This window comes from Panthera uncia, unplaced genomic scaffold (genome assembly GCF_023721935.1).
Source record: "Panthera uncia isolate 11264 unplaced genomic scaffold, Puncia_PCG_1.0 HiC_scaffold_1915, whole genome shotgun sequence".
Taxonomy (NCBI): domain Eukaryota; kingdom Metazoa; phylum Chordata; class Mammalia; order Carnivora; family Felidae; genus Panthera; species Panthera uncia.
In genome coordinates this window covers 1-24,463 of record NW_026058597.1, presented here as the reverse complement: position 1 = coordinate 24,463, position 24,463 = coordinate 1, and the positions used below count along the sequence as shown (strand labels likewise).

Genomic DNA, 24,463 nt, shown 5'->3' with positions numbered 1-24,463 from the left:
CAACACTATCAAGAATATAACTCTTTAAGAACAGCAGCTATCTCTCTGTATCCCCATTACCAGGACCAATGTCTCCTATAGAGTACATGCTCAATAAGTACCTTTTGATACAACAGAGCACATTTCCCTAAACAGAATAAGGTTTAATTGGCTAATTCTAACTATAATGGCTACTGCTGATATAGCATGAACACTACCAACAACAAAACAAGTGGAAGGAAGGGCATGGGGAAGAAGAACCAAGTTGGAGGTCTCATTTCCAGACTTTAAAACTTATTATTACAAAACTATAGTAATCAAAACCATGTGGTACTAGGATCGAGAAGACACATAGACCACTGGAATAAAATGCCACCTCATATGTATGGCCAAATTATTTTTGACAAGAATGCCAAGACCACTGGGAAAAGGACAGTCTTTTCAACAAATAGTTCTGGGAAAACTGGATATCCACACGCATTAGAATGAAAGAAGACCTTTACCTCACACCATATACAAAAATTAACTCAAAATGGATCAAAGACCCAAACAGAAGACCCAAAACAGTAAAACACTTAGAAGAAAATATAAGGGCAAAGCTTCATGACACTGGATTTGGCAATGACTTCTTGGATATGATATAAAAAGCACAGGCAACAAAAGAAAAAAGAGAATCACTGGACTGCATCAAAATTAAAAACTTCTGTGCATCAAAGGACACGATCAACAGAGTGAATAGGTAATAATACACAGAATGATCTGATGAGAGATTAATATCAAGAATACAGAGAGAACTCCTAAAACTCAAAAACGAAAAACCAAACACCTGATTCAAAAATAAGCAAAGGATCTGACTAGACATTTCTCCAGAGAACATATACAAGCAGCCAATAAACACATGAAAAGATACTCAACATCAATAATCATTAGGAAAATGCAAATCAAAACCACAATGAAATACCACCTCACACTCATTAGTTTGGCCACTATCAAAATAATAGAAAATAAGTGCTGGAAAACAGGTGGAGAAACTGGAACCATTGTGCACTGTTTGTGGGAATGTAAAATGGTACAGCTGCTATAGAAAGACTGTGGCTGTCCCTCAATAATTAAAAATAGAGCTACCATGCGGCACCTGGCTGGCTTAGTCAGTGGAGTGTACAGCTACTTATCTTGGGACTGTAGGTTCAAGCCCCATGCTAGGTATAGAGATTTCTTTAAAAAATAAAATCTTCAAAAAAAAAAAAAAATAGAGCTACCATATGATCTAGCAATTCCACTGTCTTGGGTATGTACCCAAAAGAACTGAAAGCATAGACTCAAACAGATATCTATACACCCATGTTCTTAGCAGGATTATTCAAATAACCAAAAGATGTAAGCAACTCAAGTGTTCATTAACAGATCACTGGATAAACAAAACGTATATACATACAATGGAATATTATTCAGCCTTTTTTAGGAAGAAAATTGTGATGCACGCCACAACACAGATGAACCTTGAGAACATTTCGCTAAGTAAAATGTGCCAATCAAAAAAAAAAAAAAAAAAAAGAAGACTGCATAATTCCACTTATATGATGCCTAGAGTAGTCAAAACTTCACAGAGACCCAAAGTAGAAGGGTGTTTGCCAGGGGTTGAAAGGAAAGGGGAATGGTTACTGTAAATGGGGATAGTTTCAGTTTTCCAAGAGGAAAAGAGTTCTGGAGATGCATGATAGCAATACATGCACAAAAATGTGAGTATATTTAATACCTCTTAACTGTACAATTAAACATTGTTAAAATGATACTTTATGTGCATTTTAATCATTTTTTTTTATTTAAAAAGGGAGAAGAAAAACTCTTTAAAAAATTCAGCACTCGTTTTTTTCCAGTTAAAAATGAAGATCAATTTTCATTCTACTTATTCCCAAATAATACTGCAGGAAAAACCTACCGTCTCTGCTCCAAGAGTCTGCAGGCCAGTGTAAGTTCTATCCAGCTATTGAAAGACAAAAGAAGAGTGTAAAGTTTCACTAAGCTTACTTATAAATCTTAGGATACAATCTCATCTAAAACCCCTTTCACCACAAGTCTTCGTAACATAGGATCTATTTTTTCATAATATATCTATTCATCACTTCGATAAAAACCCTCTGAATTGGAGGGATGAGTAAAATTAATAAAAACAACCTCAATCATATAGTTATTATACCTTTAATATAAACTATATACTTCTAAAAACATTCTAAGCACTATCTAAAAATGGAGGAAGTTTTACACAAAATGGTGTTTACTATAGCCATGAACTGGAGACATAAAAGTCCAGCTATAGAGGAATGCTTAAGTAAATCCTGAACCATCAACTGTGAAGTATTCTAGCCATTTAGATGGTGTTTACAAAGATGATGTAAAAAATGTAACATAAACAAACTTTACACCTACATACAAAAAGGCTCAGTTCTTATTCCTGTATTTTATTTATACTATCACTTTAAAAAAATAATCTGTACACACACACACACAATTACTTAGCCATAAAAAAGAATGAAATCTTGCCATCTGCATCAGTATGGATGGACCTAGAGGCTATTATGCTAAGTGAAGTAAGTCAGGCAGAGAAAGACAAATACTATAGGATTTCACTGATGTGTAGAATCTAAAAACCAAAACAAATGAACAAACAAAAACCAGAACCAGACCTACAAATACAGAGAACAAACTGGTGTTTGCCAGAGAGGACAGGGGTAAGGTGTTGGGCAAAATAAGTGAAGGAGATTAAGAGGTACAATCTTCCTGTTATGTAAGTCACAGAGATGAAAAGTACAGCATGGGGAATACAGTTGATAATACTGTAGTAACTTTGTACAGTGACTACATTTACTGAGTTTCGTATAGAATTGTCAAATCACTATGCTGTATACCTATAACTAATATAACACTGTATGTCAACTGTATTTCAATAAAGATAAAAATCAGAAAAAGTTTTTGCTTAGCATAAACAATTTGTTCCTCAACAGCATTTTTGCTTTTTGCAATAAAGCACTCAAACCTCCATCCTCACCAAAAAAAAGAAAAAAACATAAAAAAAAAAAAAAAAAAAGAGGATTTGTGGAGCTTATCAATATAAACATTACACAGTAAGATCAATGGGGGAAAACTATTAAGTTTGGTAAAAAGGAAAGATGATTTACTAATCAGTAAATAGAAAACTCTAAGACTTGCAAAAAGTACATTTCAAGTTCTGGCTAAGGTCCTTAGCAGCCAACACAGACATGACAACTCAGTCATGAGAACTAGTTTCGTAACAAAAAAGGCAATGCAGGGTGAATTCACACTCGTTCCATGGAAGAGATCTAGAATTTTAATACTTAAACCTTAGCCAACAGTATGACTGTTAAAAGGAGGTGGGCGGGGCGCCTGGGTGACTCAGTTGGTGAGGTGTCCAACTTTGTTCGGCTCAGGTCATGATCTCATAGTTCATGGGTTCGAGCCCTGCATCTGGCTCTGTGCTGATAGCTCAGAGCCTGGAGCCTGCTTTGGATTCTGTGTCTTCCTCTCTCTGGACCTCACCTATTTGTGCTCTCTTTCTCTCTCGCTCTCAAAAAATAAACATTAAAAAAATTTTCTTTTTAATGATGTGGGCAATTTTAGGCTATGCCCATTTTCTTTCTTTTTTTTTTTTTTTTTTAGTTTTTGTTCCTTTTTTGTTCCTATTTTGTTTAGTTTATGTTCATATTCTCCACAGCATGGAAATAATAGTCTTGCTGTAATCTGTAGTGGCCTATGTTTCACTCTTGGGACCATACTTTATGAGAGACATTGATAACCTAGAACTGTTATCCAAATGGCAAGAGAAACTAGAAAGCACTAGTTTTGTACTTGTACTAGAAAGTACAAGGAATGTTACAAGAATAGGTTCTGCCTGGGGGCGCCTGGGTGGCTCAGTTGGTTAAGCGTCCAACTTCAACACAGGTCATGATCTCGTGGTTCATGGGTTTGAGCCCTGCGTTGGACTCTGTGCTGACAACTTAGAGCCTGGAGCCTGCTTTGGATTCTGTGTCTCCCTCTCTCTCTGCCCCTCCCCTGCTCATGCTCTGTCTCTCTCTCTTTCAAAAATAAATAAATGTTGGGGCGCCTGGGTGGCTCAGTTAAGCGGCCGACTTCGGCTCAGGTCATGATCTCACAGTCTGTGAGTTCGAGCCCCACGTCAGGCTCTGTGCTGACAGCTCAGAGCCTAGAGCCTGTTTCAGATTCTGTGTCTCCCTCTCTCTGACCCTCCCCCGTGCATGCTCTGTCTCTGTCTCAAAAATAAATAAGCGTTAAAAAAAAAAATTTATAAATAAACAAATAAATAAATAAATAAATGTTAAGGAAAAAAAAAAAAAAAAAGAAGAATAGGTTCTGCCTGGAAAGGATTTAAGAAGAGCCATGAAGGCCGTCATTAAACATTTTTAGGATTCTTATAAAACAACACAAAGTCCTGTCCTGTGCTATTCTAGAAATCAAACTAGGACAAATAAGATCAAGGTTTTTTGTTGTTTTTTTTTACAAAAAAAAAAAAAGACAGTTTTAGTTAAATTTATGGAAGAATCTTCCAAAAGTTTATTTACAAAATGGATAAAAGGGTTGTTTTGGGAATTACTGTGCTCCATGGTGATGGTTCATCAGGGATTCAGGATGTGGGAATTTCATAGATTCTGGGAACTTCAAATTTTACATACCTCTAATACTTGAGTACTTAGTACTTAATGTAATTATTACAGTATCAAATATAGATTGTTAAGCATTCCAGCAGCATTTCAAAATACAGAGAGATCACTATGGGTTTAGTCAGGAAAAGTTACATAGGAATCTGAACTTGAAGAATGTTAAGAATTCAAACAGGCATTATTAAAAACAAACAAAACAAACAAACAAACAAACAAACACAAGAGAAGAAGGCCCAGGGCATTTCTGGGATGTGAATAACTGACCTGGCTGGAGTAGGATGTCCATGCAGGGCATTAGTGTGAGATAATGTAGGAAAAAAGTGTGTTGAGTCAAAATGTGAAGAGCCCTGAAGAGTCAGGGAAGTCTGAACTTGAGTAAAGGGAATTCAATGAAGGTTTCTCAGAGAGGAACAGCATAATGGTTTTCCTATTTCAGGAAGACTAATCTGATGGTGCTCAGAATGGATTTAGGGTAAAGGAGACAGATTAGAATTAAAGAACTTAATCAGGAGACATTAGAATAATAGCCTAAGCAAGAGCAGGAAAGGAGAAGGGTAGAATCTAAGAAAGATGATGAAGAAAGAATAATAGTCTGCAACTGAACAAATATTTAGAACAAAGAGGGGAGAATCCAAGATGGCTCTGAGATTTAACACAGCAATAAAAGGGAAAATACTCCAGTACAAAGATCACATGGTCACAACACAGTGTTTAAGGCCTGAAGGCCTATCAATACATAATAATAAAATTAAGCTTTCCAGAAAAGCCGATAAAAAAACTTAAATACTGTCCTTTTAAAAACACTGTGTCTTGGGGCACCTGGGTGGCTCAGTTGGTTGAGCATCCGACTTTGGCCCAGGTCATAATCTCATGGTTCACAAGTTCGAGCCCTGCACTGAGCTCCGTGCTGACAGCTCAGAGCCTGAAGCCTGCTTCAGATTCTGTGTCTCCCCCCCTCTCTCTCTGCCCCTCTTCTGCTCATGCGCTCTCTCTCTCTCTCTCTCTGTCAAAAATAAATAAACATTAAGAAAAAAAATTTTTTTAAATAAATGAAAACATCAAAATAAAATAAAATAAAATAAAATAAAATAAAATAAAATAAAATAATACAAAACAAAAACTGTGTCTCAAACTTCCATCAGGACCTCTAAGTGATACGGACAATATAATAGTATAAGAACTATGTAAATAATTCCTTATATTTTAGAAATTAGGGCTGGGCCCAGTGCAATGTAAGATTAGTATGTGCAGTGCTTAAAATAAGATAAAAGGAAAGCAACTATTTTAGACCTTCCTCTAATCTTGCCCCTCTGAACAAAGTGGCTGTATGTGCTTGATTCCATTCCAGTTCCTCTGCTAGGTTATAATGCAATCTAATCTTATAGTAATCTCTCAGATATAACTTAAACACAAAGTTTAACAGTGCTGTCACCAATGGAGAGCAAATTTTAGCCTTAAGGTTGAAAAAGTTGTATTTGTAAGGCACCTGGGTGGCTCAGCCAGTTAAGTGTCCAACTTTGGCTCTGGTCATGATCTCATCTCACAGTTTGTGAGTTTAAGCCCCACATCAGGCTCTGTGCTGACAGCTTGAAGCCTGGAGCTGCTTCAGATTCTGTGTCTCCCTCTCTCTCTGCCCCTCCCCAGCTCACACTCTGTCTCTCTTGCTCTCAAAAATAAACAAGCATTTAAAAAAAAAAAGAGAGAAAGAAAAAGTTGTATTCGTAGAACAAAGGGAATTCTGCAGATGTACCGACATTCATTTAGTTCAATTTTGGGAGCCAGTAATGGGAATAATGTGGTAAACCACAAAGTAAGGGTGCTTTGGGAGAAGTTTAATATTAGAATTTTATCTTATGTAGAGAAAATCTACATGAGACTACATAGAGGAACTAGGAAAACATTTTAAAAAATGGTCTTCCAATCATAAAAGTTAAACATGCTTATTATATAAAATTAGAAAAAGACAAAAACAAAAAATAGAAAATAAGGGCAGGAGAAATTGCCCACAATGTCATACTACAATTACTCCAACATTTTGGTATATTTCTTTTGTGTTTTTTCCACCTATTTAAAATCACAGTTGACTTCATACTATACATACATATTATACCCTGTGCTTTTCACTTGCCAGAGTTGGTAGTTTTTCCCCAGGTATAGAAAACACGTCATAATATATAACTTAAAATGGCTGCATAATAAACCATGTGGATATATTAATAAGGGATTTCTTAAAATACGAAATTACAACTTTGTACAGTACTTTCAACTTTCTAAAATATGTTCACTCCTGTCTTAATGCTTCCAAGATAAACATATTCTATTCTATATCCTTATGAGATAAACAGGCTTATTATTTGCCTCATTTTACAAAAAAGTAAATAGGTTTTTTTAAATGTTTATTTATTGTGTAAGAGAGAGAGAGAAAGAGAGAATCCCAAGCAGGCTCCATGCTCAGTGCAAAGCCTGACATGGGACTTGATCTAACAAACCAGGAGATCATGACCTGAGCCAAAATCAAAAGTTGGATGCTTAATCAGTCAAGCCATCTAGGCACCCCATAGATTTTTTAAAGATTTCAGTCACTTAGTCTCAGGTAACACAGTAACAGTGAGCTTTGATCAGAGACTCAAGTCTTCTGATTCTCTGACCAGTTCATCTTTTTAAAGAACATACATTCTGCTGTAGTGCAACTGCTCCCCCAACCTTCAGGGAACAAAGGAGTCTTGTAGCAGTATGCATCACACAATCAAAAATATTAACCCTGCTTCCACTGTCCTTAGCTACTTCTCTCAGGAGGCCTAACCCATTGCTTTAAGTAACCAGACACAAAGAGGAACTTCAGGGGTGCCTGGGTGGCTCAGTTGATTGAGCATCCAACTCCTGATTTCATCTCAGGTCATGATCCCAAGGTTATGGGACTGCTTAAGATATTCTCTCTCTCCCCACCCCCCGCCCCTCTGTCCCCCCCTCCCCCCAGCTCACACTCTATTTTTTAAAAAAAAAAAAAAAAAAAAAAAGGAGGTAATTCACTTCTGGGGAACAATGTTTTGTTACAATACCTTCAGATTATGTATGATATCTATCCGTTTGTTCTGGCTGTCTTTAAAGTGAACTTGAACTCTAACAGGAAACTCGCCCCAGCCTCTTCTGGTGAGGTGAAAAGGAGGCTCTCTAGGGAAAAGCAGGTATTAACACATTAAGCCACAGTCAGTCTCTCATTCTAGACAGGAAAATTTTCTCGTATTGGTAAGTCAGAAATTCAGAGCCTCTTACTATCGTTTACATTTCCTCATTTGAAGCTAAATCAATATGAATTTTGCTAAGATGCTAAAAGAAAAACTGAACTCAAACCTACATTAAACTTTTAATTACTGAATAGAGATATTTATAGTATATAATCCAATATCATTATTTTCACAGTGATTCAAGGTGATTTGTTGGATATCATACATTAGAAGCCAGAATCTTTGCCTGCTACTTGACAGACACAGGCTGTGAGGTATATGTTCCTTACCCCAGACACTCATATTTATTCCTCCACTCTGGCAAAAACAATAGATCACAAATGCTCATCTGAAAGTGACAATTTATTTGAAACTATCCACTAACCTGATTTAAAAGATCTTATGTTCACAATATGATCTTCCCCAGTGATTATGATTTTAGTGGATAGAGAGAAATGTGTGTGAATGTTAACTGGATTAGAGAATTTTTAGTCAAAACAGAATTTGTGAAAGAAACAAAAAGGAAAGTTGGTGAAAAAACAACTAGCAAATTATTAATTGATGCTGGGTATATAAGGGTTCAAGATACTCTACTTTTAAATATGTTTGGAATTTTCCACATAAAAATACTTTAAACTTAACTGAGAGAACTTCATGTACTCAAAAATAATATGGTTTAACAGGGGAGAGAGAATGCTTTAAAGTGAAAATGTTCATTATGAATCACTACCTTGGAATTACTATAATGAGAGAAGATGCCAAGATGACAGGGAGGAAGAAACATTCAGCTGGATGTGCTTTTCAAAAACTAAGAAGAGACATGAATTCAGTAAGGGCTGAGTCCAAGAACACAACCTGAAAGGAGTCTAACAACGGATGTGAATTACCAAGCACAAGGCTACCAGGAAAGCTCAAGTCAGGAAAAATCCACGAGTACGAGAGTAGGATGGAAGGGAGAAAAAGCAATAGCTATGTTATAAAACAGAGAGAAAGAAAACTAGAGTGTCCTGGGTGGGAGAAACCAGTTGAACACCAGGTGAGTTATAGTAAGTAAAGTAGCTATGATGTTGGTATAGGTCCAGACAGAAATTAAAAAGTTTACGGTCAGGGCGTCTGGGTGGTTCAGTCGGTTAAGCATCCAACTTCAGCTCAGGTCATTATCTCGTGGTTCGTGTGTTTGAGCCCTACGTCGGGCTCTGTGCTGACAGCTTGGAGCCTGCTTCAGATTCTGTCTCTGTCTCTCTGCCCCTCTCCTACTCACTGTCTCTCTGTCTCTCTCTCAAATATAAAAAATAAAACATTAAAAAAAAATTTTTTTTTTAAGTTTAGGGTCAAATGAGAAGATTGACTTGATACAGTAATTTGAAAAGGGATGAAGTAGGGCCAAGGCATGGTGAATGTAAGAATAATAATTAAAGTTTTATTGATGACATGTTTGGTCATTTAAATTCCATTAAAGCTAAGTAGATAGCCTAAATTCATTTTTCAATACATCAATTATATTGTTTGTATGCTGAATTTCTCTTACAACAGATATTGCAAATTAGCGGTGTTCCTCAATTTATGTACATTGGCTAAACTCTCATGAATGAACAGGAAGGACTGCTGTCAGAGAAGACAGACAAACAGCATAGAGGGCCAGGAAAAAGGAACAATGCTTTTAACAGGAAATTTCTCCCTAACCATATTTTTGGAAGCAAAAAAAGGAACCTAACACTTACCAACAGACATCACCTATAGAAATGTTAAACTTCAAAAGATACACGTATCTCACACACAAAAAGACTGCTTCCCTCAAACAGACTTTTTTATTTCTGGATTCCTCACAGAAGGTGAAATGTATCAATGACCAAGAAGGAAAACTCAGAGAATACTGGGTTAAAAAAAAAAAAATGGCTTTACTAGATATATACAGCATGGAGTACAACTCCTTGTCCAAGTAATTAATTCAAATGGTCAACCAGTCTTCCAAGGTCACTTCTAGTGACCTAAAACTCATTACTTAATGAGATTCTCTACCACATTTCTGAACAGTTCCATTATAAAAATATTTCACCTTTCTCCTACATGTTAGATCTACTATATGCCTTTTGCAATCACAAATTCTTCCTCCACATGACCTTCAAAAACCCTGAAACATCCCCTAAGTTTCTCTTTTTAAGATGAACACATTCTATTCCCTGCAACAGCAGCAGACACTTAAATATTTACTATGACCCAATCACTGTTTTAAGCCCTTCGTATCTATTAACTTATCTAATCTTCACAATCACACTACGAAATGTCCCTTCTGAGACACAGTGAGGTTGAATAACTAACTTCCCCAAGGTCACACAGCAAATATGCAGTAGAGCTGAGATTCAAACTCAGGCAACAAACTCCAGGGCCCACACTTTAACTGCTAGTTGTCCACATCCCTGTGGTGTGAGATCTCCTTACTGTTCAGACGACTCTCCTCCCAGAGGCATAACACCATGGCTAGATATTGTCAGAATGCAGGGTAGAGCAAGTCTGCTCTACCTCTAATAAAACAGCCTAAGACTGAATTACCATGTGAAATGACCTGGTTTCACTTTTTTGGTTTTTACTTTTCAATGTGGCAATTAGAAAATTTTAAATTACTTAGGTGCGTCATATTAGACAGTGTAGCTCTAGAGAGCTCCTATATTCAAGCTAAATGAAACAGATACAACGAACTTTAGTCACTCATGTACTAGGACCAGAATACTCTACTAAACTTCTCAAAGGAAGGAACCATGTGTTCTTCATCTTTGCAATCCCTGCATCAAGTCCTGGACCTAGAATGCATTTAGTGACTATCTTGTACCTAAAAGCAAAGTTTACTATCAGAGCCTTTAGGAAGCTGGCTAAGGATGGTCGTGGTAACTGAACCAAATGTCAAAAAGATGCTTCTTAGCAGAATCTACAAGTAATGTACTGTGATGAGCAAATTCAGAGTACATGAGAAACACACATTTGCTTATGAGCTACAGGGAAGATTAACCCCAAGAGTCTCCCCTACTCATCAAATTACTTTAGACACCTGATGTGAAAAACATCTTAAGATCCATGTAAAGAACAGGGAGAGGTACAATTAAATCCAGGATATATGCTGGGGTGCCTGGGTGGCTCAGTCGGTTAAATGTCCGACTCCTGATTTTGGGTCAGGTTGTGATCTCACAATCCATGGGATTGAGCCCTGCATCGGGCTCTGTGCTGACAACGTGGAGTCTGTTTGGGATTCTTCCTCTCCCTGCCCCTCCCCCACTCATGTTCTTGCTCTCTCTCAAAATAAACTTTTTAAAAATAATAAAATCTTTAAAAAATGTAAGGAAAAGATGGATCATTGATACTGGGACAACTATCATCCATATGAAGAAAATAAAAATCCCATTTCCAAGTATTTTCCCTTCTGACCATCTATCAATTCCTATCTTTCCAGCTCCATTCCTAATCCAACTATTTTTTGAACCCACTGGGAATTCCACTTCTTACCCATACCAATTTTCACTACCTCTCACTGCTCTTTATATAATTTCCTTCTCTCCTTACTCAGCCTATATTCTACAGTATACCAGTATCATAATAACCTCATTTAAAAAGTGAGGAAATCAATGAACTTAGAAATTAGGGTTCTGGGTGAGCTGTCTACTTCCACGTCAAAGTCCTTGAGAATGACATCAACAGGAAACATCAGGACATTGGCTAAAACTGTCTTTGAAAGAAGGGAGTAACTGGGAAATTAGTAGATGTCTGCCAACAAGGAGGACGATACAATGCTCCAAAGGAGCTGAGGGCTTTTAGGCAGAAAAGGGGAAAAGATGATCTAGAAGCCACAAATATGTGCAAGAAAGACACACACCCCACCCCTGGACCTAACGGCACATGGTATAAGAGAGAAAAAACAACTGTTGTTTGAAAGTTGTTCTCAGAAGCAGTGTTCTTAGGAGAGAGCCATGTTCTATTTTATTTAGTTTAATTTTTTTTTGAGAGACAGAGAGCAAGCGGGGGGAGGGGCAGGTAGAGAGAGAGACACAGAATCCGAAGCAGGCTCCAGGCTCCGAGCTGTCAGCACAGAGCCTGATGCGGGGCTTGAACTCCTGAACTGTGAGGTCATGACCTGAGCCCAAGTTGGATGCCCAATGGATTGAGCCACCCAGGCGCCCCAGCCATGTTCTGTTTAAGAGTCAGGAGTGGAGAGAAGTTCTGAAGAGAGATAAGGATATAAATTTCACTGATAATAAACCAAAACCACTTCTACAATACATTCACACAATGAATGTATATGTGATATGCAACATCACATAAAGATGTAAAGAATACCTAAATGAAACAAATTTCAGAATAGTATACATATAAAATCAATCCATCTTCGTGAAATAATAATACCAACAATAACAAACTGTACTAGGTTAATATATGTAGGAAAAATATCACTGGGGTTACTTCTGAGAGGCTGAAATCATGGGAACTTTGAAAATTAAATATTTCTGTAATGTTAGAATCCTATGTTTAATACTATTATATTATGATATAAAAAACAGGAAACTTTTACATTTCATCTGTATCTACATAAATAAGTTCAGCTATTTCCAGAAGGAGGAGAATCCACTAATGTAATTCTGACAGGAGGAAATAGTGCCTTTACAGAGAGACAATAATCTGCATGAAGGAACCACAATTAAAACTACATTGTGACTAAAAGCCAAAACTAAGTAAATTATTAATAATAATTAAAGGGAATTTTCTCAAGTAAAAACACTCTTCTTCCACATCAGTAAATCTGTAATTCCTAAATTAAATAACTTAATTGTGCTTACCTAACTTCCACAAGGTCATTTGGTTTATAGCTGGGATGAAGAAAGAACCAAACTTTCTTGACAAAATGATTAATGCTGGGTTCTCTACGAGACCCTCGGACATATACCATCCACTTGTGGGTTGACTGGTCATTTTCTTCTCTCTTATCAGGAGGTATGTACCTGGAGGAGAAAAAAGAAAGAAGCCTGAATTCTTTTTTCCTTCAAAAACCTAGCAAAACATTTAACTCCTACTTAAAACAAGATTAAAAATCAATTATAAGAAAACAACTGGGAATTCATAAATATACGGAGATTAAAGAACATGCTACTGAACAATCAATGAGTCAAAGAAGAAATCCAAGAGAAATCAAAAAATATCTTAACTGAAAATGGAAATACAACATATCAAAACCTAAGGGATACAGCAGGTTTTAAGAAGGAGATTTATAGCAATAAATGCCTACATTAAGAAAGATCTCAAAAGAATGAACAAAGCTCAAAGTTAATAGAAAGAAGGAAATAATAAAGATGAGAGGGGAAACAGAAGAAATGGAGACAAAAAGAGCTATTTTTTTTTTTAAAGGTAAACAAAATAGACAAACCCTTGGCTAGACTTACCAAGAAAAAAGAGAAAGGACTCAAATAAAATTATAAATAAAGAGGAGCTGTTACAACTAATAGCACACAGCTCGTGGATGGCTCAGTCAGTTAAGTGTCTGACTCTTGGTTTTGCTAAGGTCGCGATCTCATAGTTCGCGAGTTTGAGTCCCATGTCGGGCTCTGTGCTGGCAGTGTGGAACCTGCTCGGGATTCTCTCTCTGGCTCTCCCCTGCTTGTGAGCTCTCTCAAAAAAATAAACTTAAGAAAAAAAAACAAACAAACAAACAACTAATACCACACAAATACAAAGGATCATAAAACTATGAACAACTATATGGGCACCTGGCTGGCTCAGTTGGTAGAGCATACAACTCTTGATCTTGGGGTTGTGAGTTTGAGCCCCACATTGCACGTAGAAATTATTTAAAAATAAAATCTTAAGGGGCATGCCTGGGTGGTTCGGTAGGTTGGTCCAACTTTGGCTCAGGTCATGAGATCACAGCTTGTCAGTTCAAGCCCCACATTGGGCTCTGTGCTGACAGCTCAGAGCCTGGAGCCTGCTTCAAATTCTGTGTCTCATTCTCTCTCTGCCCCTCCCCCACTTGTACTTTGTCTCTCTCTCTCTCAAAAATAAACATTAAAAAAATTTTTTTAATAAAATCTTAAAAATAAACAAAATGTTTTTTTAAAAAAAACTATGAGCAATTAAATACCAACAAACTGGACAACCTAGAAGAAATGGATAAATTCCTAGAAACATACATGCTACCAAGACTGAAGCATAAAGAAATAGAAAATCTGAATAAAACAATTACTAGTAAGGAGACTGAAATCAGTAGTCAGAAACCTCCCAACAAAGAAAATTCCAGGATCAGATGACTTAAACGGTGACTTCTACCAAATATTTGAAGAATTGACACCAATCCTTCTCAAACTTTTCCAAAAAAATACAAGAAGAGGGGACACTTACAAATTCATTTTACAAAGTTAGCATTACCCTGATACCAAACACAGACAACACTACAAGAAATTACAGGCCAATATCCCTGATAAACATAGATGAAAACATCCTGAACAAAATATTAGCAAACAGAATTCAACAGTACATTAAAAGATCATACACCATGATCAAGTGGTATTTATTCCAGGGATGCAACATCTGCAGATCAATCAGTGTGATAAACTACATTAACAAAATGAAAGATAAAAATCCTATGATCATCTCAACAGATGCAGAGGAAGCACTTGACAAAATTCAACAGCTATTCTTGAAAAAACTCTCAACAAATTGGGTATAGAGGGGACATACCTCCAATAAAGGCCACATATGACAAGCCCACAGCTAACATCACAATGGTGAAAAATTAAAAGCTCTTACTCGAACTAAAATCAAGGACAAGACAAAGATACCTACTCTCACAACTTTTATTCAACATAGTACTGGAAGTTCTAGCCAGAGCAATTAGGCAAGAAAAAGAAATAAAAAGTATTCAGACTGCAAAAGAAGAAGTAAAACTGTCTCTATCTGAATGGGATATTAAATACAGAAAACCCTAAAGACTCCACCTAAAAACTGTTAAAAGTAATAAATTCAGTAAGTTTGTAGGATATAAAGTCGACATAGAAAGTCAATTGTGTCTCTATACACTAACAACAAACTATAAGAGAATTAAGAAAATAATCCCATTTATAATTGCATCAAAAACAATAAAATACTTAGCAATAAATTTAACTAAGATGAAAGGCCTGTACACTGAAAACTACAAGACACTGATGAAAACAACTGAAGACAATAAATAAAAAGATACTCTATGCACATGGACTGGAAGAATATTGTTAAAATGTTCATACTACCCAAAGCAATCTTACAGATTCAATGAAATCTCTATCAAAATCCCAACAGTATTCTTCACAGAAATAGAAAAAACAATCCTAAAATCTGTATGGAATCATAAAAGACCCCCAAATAGTCTCTTTTCTGATTAAAAAAAAAAAAAAAAAAAGAAGAAGGCATCATACTTCCTGGTTTCAAACTATATTAAAAAGTTATAGTAATAAAACGCTACGGTTTGGCATACAAACAGACACATAGATAAATGGACTAGAAGAGAGCACAGAAATAAGCGCATGCATATATGGTCAATTAATTTATGACAAAGGCGCTAAGATATACAATAGGGAAAGGACAGTCTCTTTAATAAATGGTGTTGGGAAAATGGGACAACTACATACAAAAGAATGAAACTAGACCCCTATCCTATACCACATATAAAAATCAACTCAAAACAGATGTATGACTTAAATTTAGGACCTGAAACCATTTAAAAAAAAAAAAAAAAAAAAGACCTGAAACCATAAAACTCCTAGAAGAAAACTTTTAAGGGTAAGAAGAAAGGTTACAGGGGCAAGCTCCATGACAGGTCTGGGAAATGATTTTTTGGATCTGACGCTGAAAGCACAGGCAACAAAAGCAAATAAACAAGTTTCTGCACAGGAAAGGACACCACCAGCAAAATGAAAAGGCAAATGAGGAATGAGAAAAAATATTTGCAAATCATTTATCTGACAAAAGGTTAATACTGAAAATATATAAAGAACTCACACACAATTGAATAGAAAAAAAAAGTCATAAAAATCTATTTAAAAATGGGCAGAGGAACTAAATACACGTTTTTCCAAACAAAACATACAAATGGTCAACAGGTACATAAACAGGTGGTCAACATCACTAATCATGAGAAAAATGCACATTAAAATGAGTTATCACCTTATACCTGTTAGAATGGCTATCATCAAAAATATGAGATAGCAAGTGTTAGCAAGAACATGGAGAAAAGGGAATCTTTGTGCATTATTGGTGGGAACATAAATTGGTATAGCTACTATGGAAAACAATATGAAGGTTCCTCAAAAAAATTTAAAAAACTGCCACATTGCTGTGTATATATGCAAAGACAATGAAAATGGGTTATCAAAGTGCTATTTGCATTCCCATGTTCACAGCAGCATTATTTACAATAGCCAAGATATGGAAACATACATGTCCGTTAACATATGATTGAATAAAGATGTGAATGGACAAAGATGTATACACATATACATACAGTTAATCCTTGCACAACATGGCTTTGAACTGTGCAGGTCCACTTACATGTCATTTTTTTACAATACCATAAGTGTATTTTCTCTTATGACTTTTTATTTTTTCTTTTAAAGTAAGCTCTACATCCAACATGAGGATTAAACTCATGACCCTGAGATCAAGAATCTCATGTTCTACTGACTGAGCCAGCCAGGCACCCCTTTACGATTTTCTTAATATTTTCTTTTCTCTATTTTATTTCTCTATTACTCGTAACATGCAAGATATGTGCTAATCAATCGTTTATGTCACCGATAAGGCTTCCAGGCAACGGCAGTCTACTAGTAGTTACTTTTGAGAAGTGAAAAGTTTTATGTGCATTTTCATCTGTGTGGGAGGTTGATGCCCCTAACCCTCACATTGCTCAAGAATACTAAAGGGTCAACTGAGTGTGTGTGTGTGTGTGTGTGTGTGTGTGTGTGTGTGTGTGTGTGTAAGGGAATATTATTCGGCCATGAGAAAGAAGGGAATTCTGACATCTGTGAGAACATGGATGGATCTGGAGGGCATTATGCTAAGTGAAATAAGCCAAACAAATACTAACATGGAGAAAGACAAATACTACACAGTATCACTTACACATGAAATCTAAAAAAGTCAAGCTCGTGAAAACAGAACAGAAATATGGTTACCAGAGGCTAGTGGTAGAGGAAATACAGAAAGTTTGGTAAAAGGGTACAAACTTTCAGCTTTGAGATGAATAAGATCTGAAGATCTAATGTATAACATGGTAACTACAGTAGATAACATTATAGAATTTGCTGAGCGAAAAGAACTTAAATGTTCTCACACTCCCAAAAAAAAAAAGATAAGTATGTGAGGTGATGGGGCGCCTGGCTGGCTCAGTCAGTGGAGCATGTGACTCTTTGAGGTTGTGAGTTCAAGCCCCACATTGGGTGTAGAGATTAAAAATAAAATCTTAAAAAAAAAAAAAAAAAATGGGGCACCTGGGTGGCTCAGTCGGTTAAGCAGCCAACTCTTGATTTCAGTTCATGATCTCATAGTTGTGAGTTTGAGACCTACGTTGGGCTCTGTGTTTGGATCCTCTGTCTCCCTCTCTCTGCTCAGCCCCCACTCACACTTGCTCTCCCTCTCTCAAAAATAAATAAATGCTAAAAAAATTTAAAAAGTAAACATGAGGTGATACTGGATATGTTAATTAACTTGATGGCAGGAATCCCTTCAAAATGTATACTTATATCAAATTACAATGTACACTTTAAATATAATTTTGTCAATTATAGGTCAATAAGGCTGAGACCATTTTTTTTATTGAAGTATAGCTGATATGTTACATTAGTCTCAGTATACTACACAGTGAGTGATTCAACACCTCTATACATTAGGCTATGCTCACTACATCTGTCATCATACAACACTATTACAATACCACTGACTACATTCCCTACACTGTACCTTTCATCCTCATGACTATTCATTCCATAACTGGAAGCATATACCTCCCACTCCCCTAAAAAATATTCTAACTTAAAAAATTTTTAATTCTAGAAAGATTTAATAGCTCTATCCCCTAACCAATCAAAGTGAATCTTTTGCTGTTAATCTTTTAAAAGTATTTATTTATTTATTTATTCTGGTTTCTAAGGAGCATGCCCTTAAAGTTCGTTTTATTTTCTGATTATCATCATCCAATTAAAAAAAAAATCAATTTTGCCTTTCCAAGTGGAGGTAGAAATGAGGTAGAAATAAACTGGCATATTTTATTCCCGGGCTAGGGTCTCTCTAGCTTTCGGGCTGATTTCATTTAGGTTTCAGAGTGCTACAACTCTGAACTCTTCATTGCTGCCACAAAGTTTGCAACTGGTCTCTTGCCTTTTAAAAGACAAAACAGGGGTGCCTATGTGGCTTAGTCGGTTAAGCACCCAACTCTTGGTTTCAGCTCAGGTCATGATCTCCCATTGGTGGGTTTGAGCCCCATGTTGGACTCTGTGCTGAGAGTGCAGAACCTGCTTGGGATTCTCTCTTCTCTCTGCCTCTCTCCTTCTTTCACACTTTTCTTTCTCTCAAAATAAAGTTTTAAGAAATAAATTAAGAAAAGCCAAAATACACCATCCCCTTAAGTCCTGACCATGGTAAAACTAGTATCTTTAGCCCTCCCTTTATTTCATGAGGCCTTATTACATTGTTAGAAAATATTGTCATGGCCTTTTTTTTTTTGAGAGAGAGAGACAGAGAGACAGAGAGACAGAGAGAGAGAGAGAGAGAGAGAGAGAGAGAGAGAGCAAGCACGCACACACAAGCATGAGCAGGGAAGAGGGACAGAGGGAGAGAAAGAATCCCAAGGATCCCCCATGCTCAGTGTGGAGCTCGATGTAGGGCTAAATCCAACAACCCTGGGACTATGACCTGAGCTGAAATCAAGAGTTGGACGCTCAACCAACTGAGCTACCCAGGCACCCCAGTCACAGCCTTCTATACATTTATCTGTGCCTGTGGTTATCCTTAATAATGCAGCGGGCTAAGTTATATTGATTTCTAATGTTAATCCAAACTTGCATTTCTTGATCATGAAGTATTATCATTTCTGTATTTACTGAATTCAGTTTATGATTTTGTTCAGTATTTATGCACTTCTATTCACAACTGTGAATGTCCTATAATTTTCTTTTTCTCGTGAACTGTTTGGCTTTATTTAAAAAGTTAGGCTATCCTCATAAGATAGCCTGATTAAGTGTTGTCTCTTTATCCTCAGAAGATTTTGGGGGGCTTTCTGGTTACTTTTTTTTTTTTTTTTTTAAGCAATCTCTATACCCAACGTGGGGCTGGAACTCACAACCCCAAGTTCAAAAATTGCATGCTCTACCAACTAAGCCAGCCAGGTGCCCTCTCCAGAAGACTTTGTATACAACTGAAATTATGTGTTCACTCAGCCTGTAAAGCAATCTAAGCCTAGTAGTTTGGTTTGGTTTTGTGATCGGAATGTTTTAAAAATCAGTAATTAAAGTTACTTAGTAGTTGTAAGACTATTCAAAGTTTTTCCTTTCTTGAGTCATAAACAGTATTTTTCTAGGAACTCTCCATTTCACCTAAATTTTTAAATGTACCGGCATAAAGATGTTGGCATTATTTCTTACCTCACAGTACATCATTTGTAGCTATGTCTTTTTTCCTTAATTTCACCAAGTTTGTGTATACAGGGTTTTGTTTTTATTTTTTTCTAATTTCTTTGCATCATTCTAATTGAGATGGTTAGTTCATTAATTTTAAGCTTTTCCTCTACTGCAGACATCTAAGACTATACATTTCCCTTTAAATATTCCTCCGGTGTTATCCTACAAGTTCTTATTTGAGTATTTAGTTGTGAATATTTTAATGTGATTTTTTCATTGACTTATGAATTGTTTGGAAGTGGTTTAAATTGCTAGACATAAAATTTTCTAGTTATCCTACTATCATTGATTTTTTTCTTTTTCAACATTTATTTTTGAGAGAAAGAGAGACAGAACACAATGAGGGGGGATAGAAAGAGACAGAGACAAGTATCCAGACTCTGAGCTGTCAGCACAGAGCCTGATGTGGGGCTCAAACCCATGAACCACAAGATCATGACCTGAGCCAAAGGCTCAATTGAGCCACCCAGGCGCCCTACTGTCACTGATTTCTAACTTTACTGTAACAGTGATCAAAAACAGTAGTCTGGGGGCACCTGGTTGGCTCAGTCAGTGGAGCCTGACTCTTGATCTCAGGGTTGGGCTCAAGCCCCATGCCGGGTGTAGAGATTGGTTAAAAATAAATCTTAAAAAAAAAAAAAAACAAAAACAGTCTGTATGATACAAGTCCTTCAATATTTGTTAGAGCTTACTTTATGGCTTATTATGTGGTCATTTTCATAAATGTTCCTTATGCTTAAAGATGTTTCAACTATTACATGCAATAGTCTATGTGTGTATATCAGATCAAGCTTTGTTAACTGATGTTCAAATCTTTTATATTCATATAGATATTTTGCTTGATCTACCAATTACTGAGAAGGTGCATAAAATCTCTCAGTATACTAGTGCATTTAGAAACTTCTCCTGTGATTCAGTTTTGGTTTAGATACTTTAAGACTATTGTCTAGTACACTGTTATTTAATATCACCCTGTTGAATAGAACTTTTTAACATTATATAATAACTCTTTACCTTTATGAATACTTTTAGTCTTAAATTCTATTCTCCCTGATATTAATATGCTACACTAGTTTTCTTTTGGTTAGTATCTGCCAGCTAAATCTCACTTATTTGCTTACTTTCAATTTTTCTGTATTTAGATGTGTAACTGATAAACAACAGAGAACTAAATTTTAGATGATTTTATATCAATACAGTATCTTTTAACTAGATAACAATCCCTAGGCATTTTTTATAATTGATATGTTTAGATTTGTTGTTACTAGAGTATTTTACACTATTTGCCTTGTTTCTCTTCATCAAATCCCTCCTCCTGTCCCTGCTTGCCTTCTTATGGAATCAGGGTTTTTTTTTCCCTTTTTTCATTCAATTTCCCCACCTTCCTCTTACTACTTTTAAAGTTTAAATCTCTAGGGGAGCCTGGGTGGCTCAGTCAGTTAAGTGTCCAACCTTTAAATTTTTTTTTTTTTTTTTTTTTTTTTAATTTTTCAGAGAGACAGAGACAGAGTATGAGTGAGGGAGGGGCAGAGAGAAAGGGAGACAGAATCCAGAACAGTCTCCAGGCTCTGAGCAAGCTGTCAGCACAGACCCCAATGCAGGGCTCGAACTCACAAACCACGAGATCATGACTTGAGCCAAAGTCAGTCACTCAATCAACTGAGTCACCCAGGCGCCCTTAAGCATCCAACTCTTGATGTCAGCTGAGGCCTTGATCTCAGGGTCGTGAGTTCAAGCTACATGTTGGGCTCACATGCTGGGCATGAAGTCTACTTTAAAAAAAAAAAAAATTATATATATACTAGCCATATATACACATATATATATATATATATATATACACATATATATATATATATATATATATATATATATATACACATATATATATATATATACACACTAGCCATATATATATATGGCTCAGTCCGTTAAGCATCAGACTTCAGCTCAGGTCATGATCTTGCAGTTCATGAGTTCAAGCCCCACACTGGGCTCTCTGCTGCTGATACAGAGCCTGCTTTGAATCCTCTGTCTCCCTCTCTCTCTGCCCCTCCCCTGCTCTATCTCTCACAAAAATAAACCTTAAAAAATAAATAAAATAAAAACATATGTCTATTCTTTTAGTTATTATCTCAGATTAACAAGCATTCTTAACAAGTCTAAAATAAATCAATAATTTTTCCCTCTTCCACAACAAACAAGGACTTTACAACTCTCATGTCAACCATTCCCTCTCTACCATAATTAACCATAGTTAACCAGTATTTTAGTTCTAGCTGGTCTTCAAAAGACCCAAAAACGTACAAATTAAATGTACTTGTTTGAAATGTCAATGACTGTTTCTCCCAGTCGTCTTGTGGAATGGTGGGTCTATCTAGATTTCCAGTTTTGGACTTTTCTGAGCTGACTGGTCTTGTACTATTGTTAAGCCCCAACTCTTAACACTTCACATGGTGTATCAGTTCCCTTACCTAAATGCATACCCACTCTAATATCATCTATAAAACAGAAATCTAATTGCCTTAATCATATTTTATGCTTCCATTTATTTATTTAATTTATTTATTTATTGAGAGTGAGTTCGGGAGAGGGGCAGGAGGTAGGGGGAGGGAAGATAGAAAAAGAGAACCCTAAGCAGGCTCCACGCTCAGTGCGGAGCCCAATGCAGGGCTCGACCCACCACCCTGGGATGATGACCTGAGTCAAAATCAAGAGTTGGACATTCAACCAAGGTGCCCCTTTATGCTTCCATTTAAATACTATCACACAGACCATTAGAAATCTTTGTTTTTATTATCCTGAGACTCTTTAATGTACTTGTTTGTTATTTGTGATCCATTAACTGGGGCTTGGAAGACTTCTCCCCCAATCTGATTTTCCCCCCCAAAATAATTACTGTCTGCCTGAATCCTTTATTTTCAATAACTGAATCTAATTACAATTTTCATAAATATATCAACTTATTCAACAATCAAATATTTACTGAAAATCAACTGCTATAAGGTACAAAACAAGCAAGACATACTTTCTACCCTAAAGAGATTCCAGTCTGATTTGGGAAAATTATATAAAAACAGAAAATGATTATATGATAAAGATGACAAGAGAGCATAGGGAAAATATATTTCATGAGGGAGGAGAAGGGCAAATAAAGACTTTGTGAGGAAATAACATTCTTATACTATTTGAAGATTTATGTCTATCCATTCCTAGATATTTGGCAAAAATGATGGTGTTCCCACAAGACACCTTGAGATACTTATATAATCATATATATAAGTATATATAACATATAATCATATATATAACCATAATCATAGTTAAAGAGCTAGCCCCTCAGCTTGGAGAGATTCTGTCTTCAAGACATGCTCTGCAATTTTTTGTTAAAAATTTAAAAGACTTCAATTTGGGCAACAAATATTTTTAGCCATTAGCTAAGGCCCCTGAAAATAGAACTAGTTCATAGATCAGAAAAAGTCAAAACTTCTTCCAATTTATCCATACTAACAAACTTGATAAAATACACCATTTGTATATGGGGTGCCTGGTTGGTTCAGGTGGTGAAGCACACGACTCTTAATCTTGGGGTTGTGAGTTTGAGTCCCACGTTGGGTGTAGAGATTACTTAGAAATAAAATCTTAAAAAAAAATAACACTCCATTTCTATAAAAGCTCATGTCTTGGGGCGCCTGGGTGGCTCAGTCGGTTGAGCATCTGACTTCAGCTCAGGTCACGATCTCACGGTTCGTGAGTTCGAGCCCCGCATCAGGCTCTGGGCTGATGGCTCAGAGCCTGGAGCCTGCTTCCGATTCTGTGTCTCCCTCTCTCTGACCCTCCCCCATTCATGCTCTGTCTCTCTCTGTCTCAAAAATAAATAAACATTAAAAAATAAAAATAAAAATTTAAAAAAAAAAAAAAAAAGCTCAGGTCTTAGAAATTTTTACCAAGCACAATTTTACTCTATGTCAAAGATTAACAGACACCCTGAAGCAAGAGTTTCAAGTCTTTAGACTCAGTTTACTTTTAAAACAACAAAGAGTTTGGGGGAAAAAAAATCCTTAAGGCCTCTTCCTACAGTAATACTATAATAATAAAAGTATGCAAGAGTATTAACATAAATGGACAGCTGAAAATGGGAGAATTCAATTGGATACTTACTTGGACACATTGCCCACTACTATTGTTTTCTTTACAAAAAGACGTGAAGTCTCATCTCCTGTAAGATCAGCATTCCGCTGCTCTGTTTTATGAGAGCCAGTAATACTAGCAATGTCCTGAAAGAAATCACAATCAATGTTTACTTTCAATGTGGACAATTTCCAACAGGCAGAAACCACAAAATCACAGAAGGTATGCATAGAGTAACTCAGATTTTTTTTTTAATTACCACATTCTCTGGCTTTGTAGTACCTCTCAGAGCATTAAAGAGTAGTTTTACTTGATCTTTTGCATAGTTTATGCTTGTTCACTATAACTCCATATGTATGTGTGTTTTTAACAGTCATACACCTCTGCTTCGTATATGCAAATAGGATATGGAAGGATACACAAGAAACTATTACAATGGTTACTCCTGGGAAATGGGAATGGGGAAAGGTCAATGGAATTTACTTTCTTTTCAACCTTTTGTATAATCAAAATTTTTTCAATGAGAAATAACATAGACATGATCAACTTAAACTTTGTAGAGATAGACTGCCAGGGTTTAAATCCTGACTCTTCCCATTTACCAGATGTGAAATTTTGTGTAATTACTTCTCTGTCAAAATTTCCTCATTAATAAAATGAAGATAACAGGGATGCCTGGCTGGCTCAGTCAGTAGAGAATGAGATTCTTATTCTTGGGGTTGTAAGTTTGATCTCCACATTGGGTATAGAGATTACTTAA

General features: G+C 36.2%; 1 protein-coding gene across 1 annotated transcript; it reads right to left on the bottom strand.

Annotated features, from left to right (window-relative positions):
• Window positions 1-94: 94 nt before the first annotated feature.
• Window positions 95-24,457, bottom strand: LOC125917481 (YEATS domain-containing protein 2-like). Its single transcript, XM_049623665.1, has 4 exons — window positions 23,734-24,457; window positions 12,718-12,879; window positions 7,733-7,844; window positions 95-1,963 (listed from the first exon to the last, which is right to left on the bottom strand). The coding sequence occupies exons 1-4, from the start codon at window positions 23,931-23,933 to the stop codon at window positions 1,886-1,888; spliced, it is 552 nt and encodes a 183-aa protein (XP_049479622.1). The 5' UTR covers window positions 23,934-24,457; the 3' UTR covers window positions 95-1,885.
• Window positions 24,458-24,463: the final 6 nt, after the last annotated feature.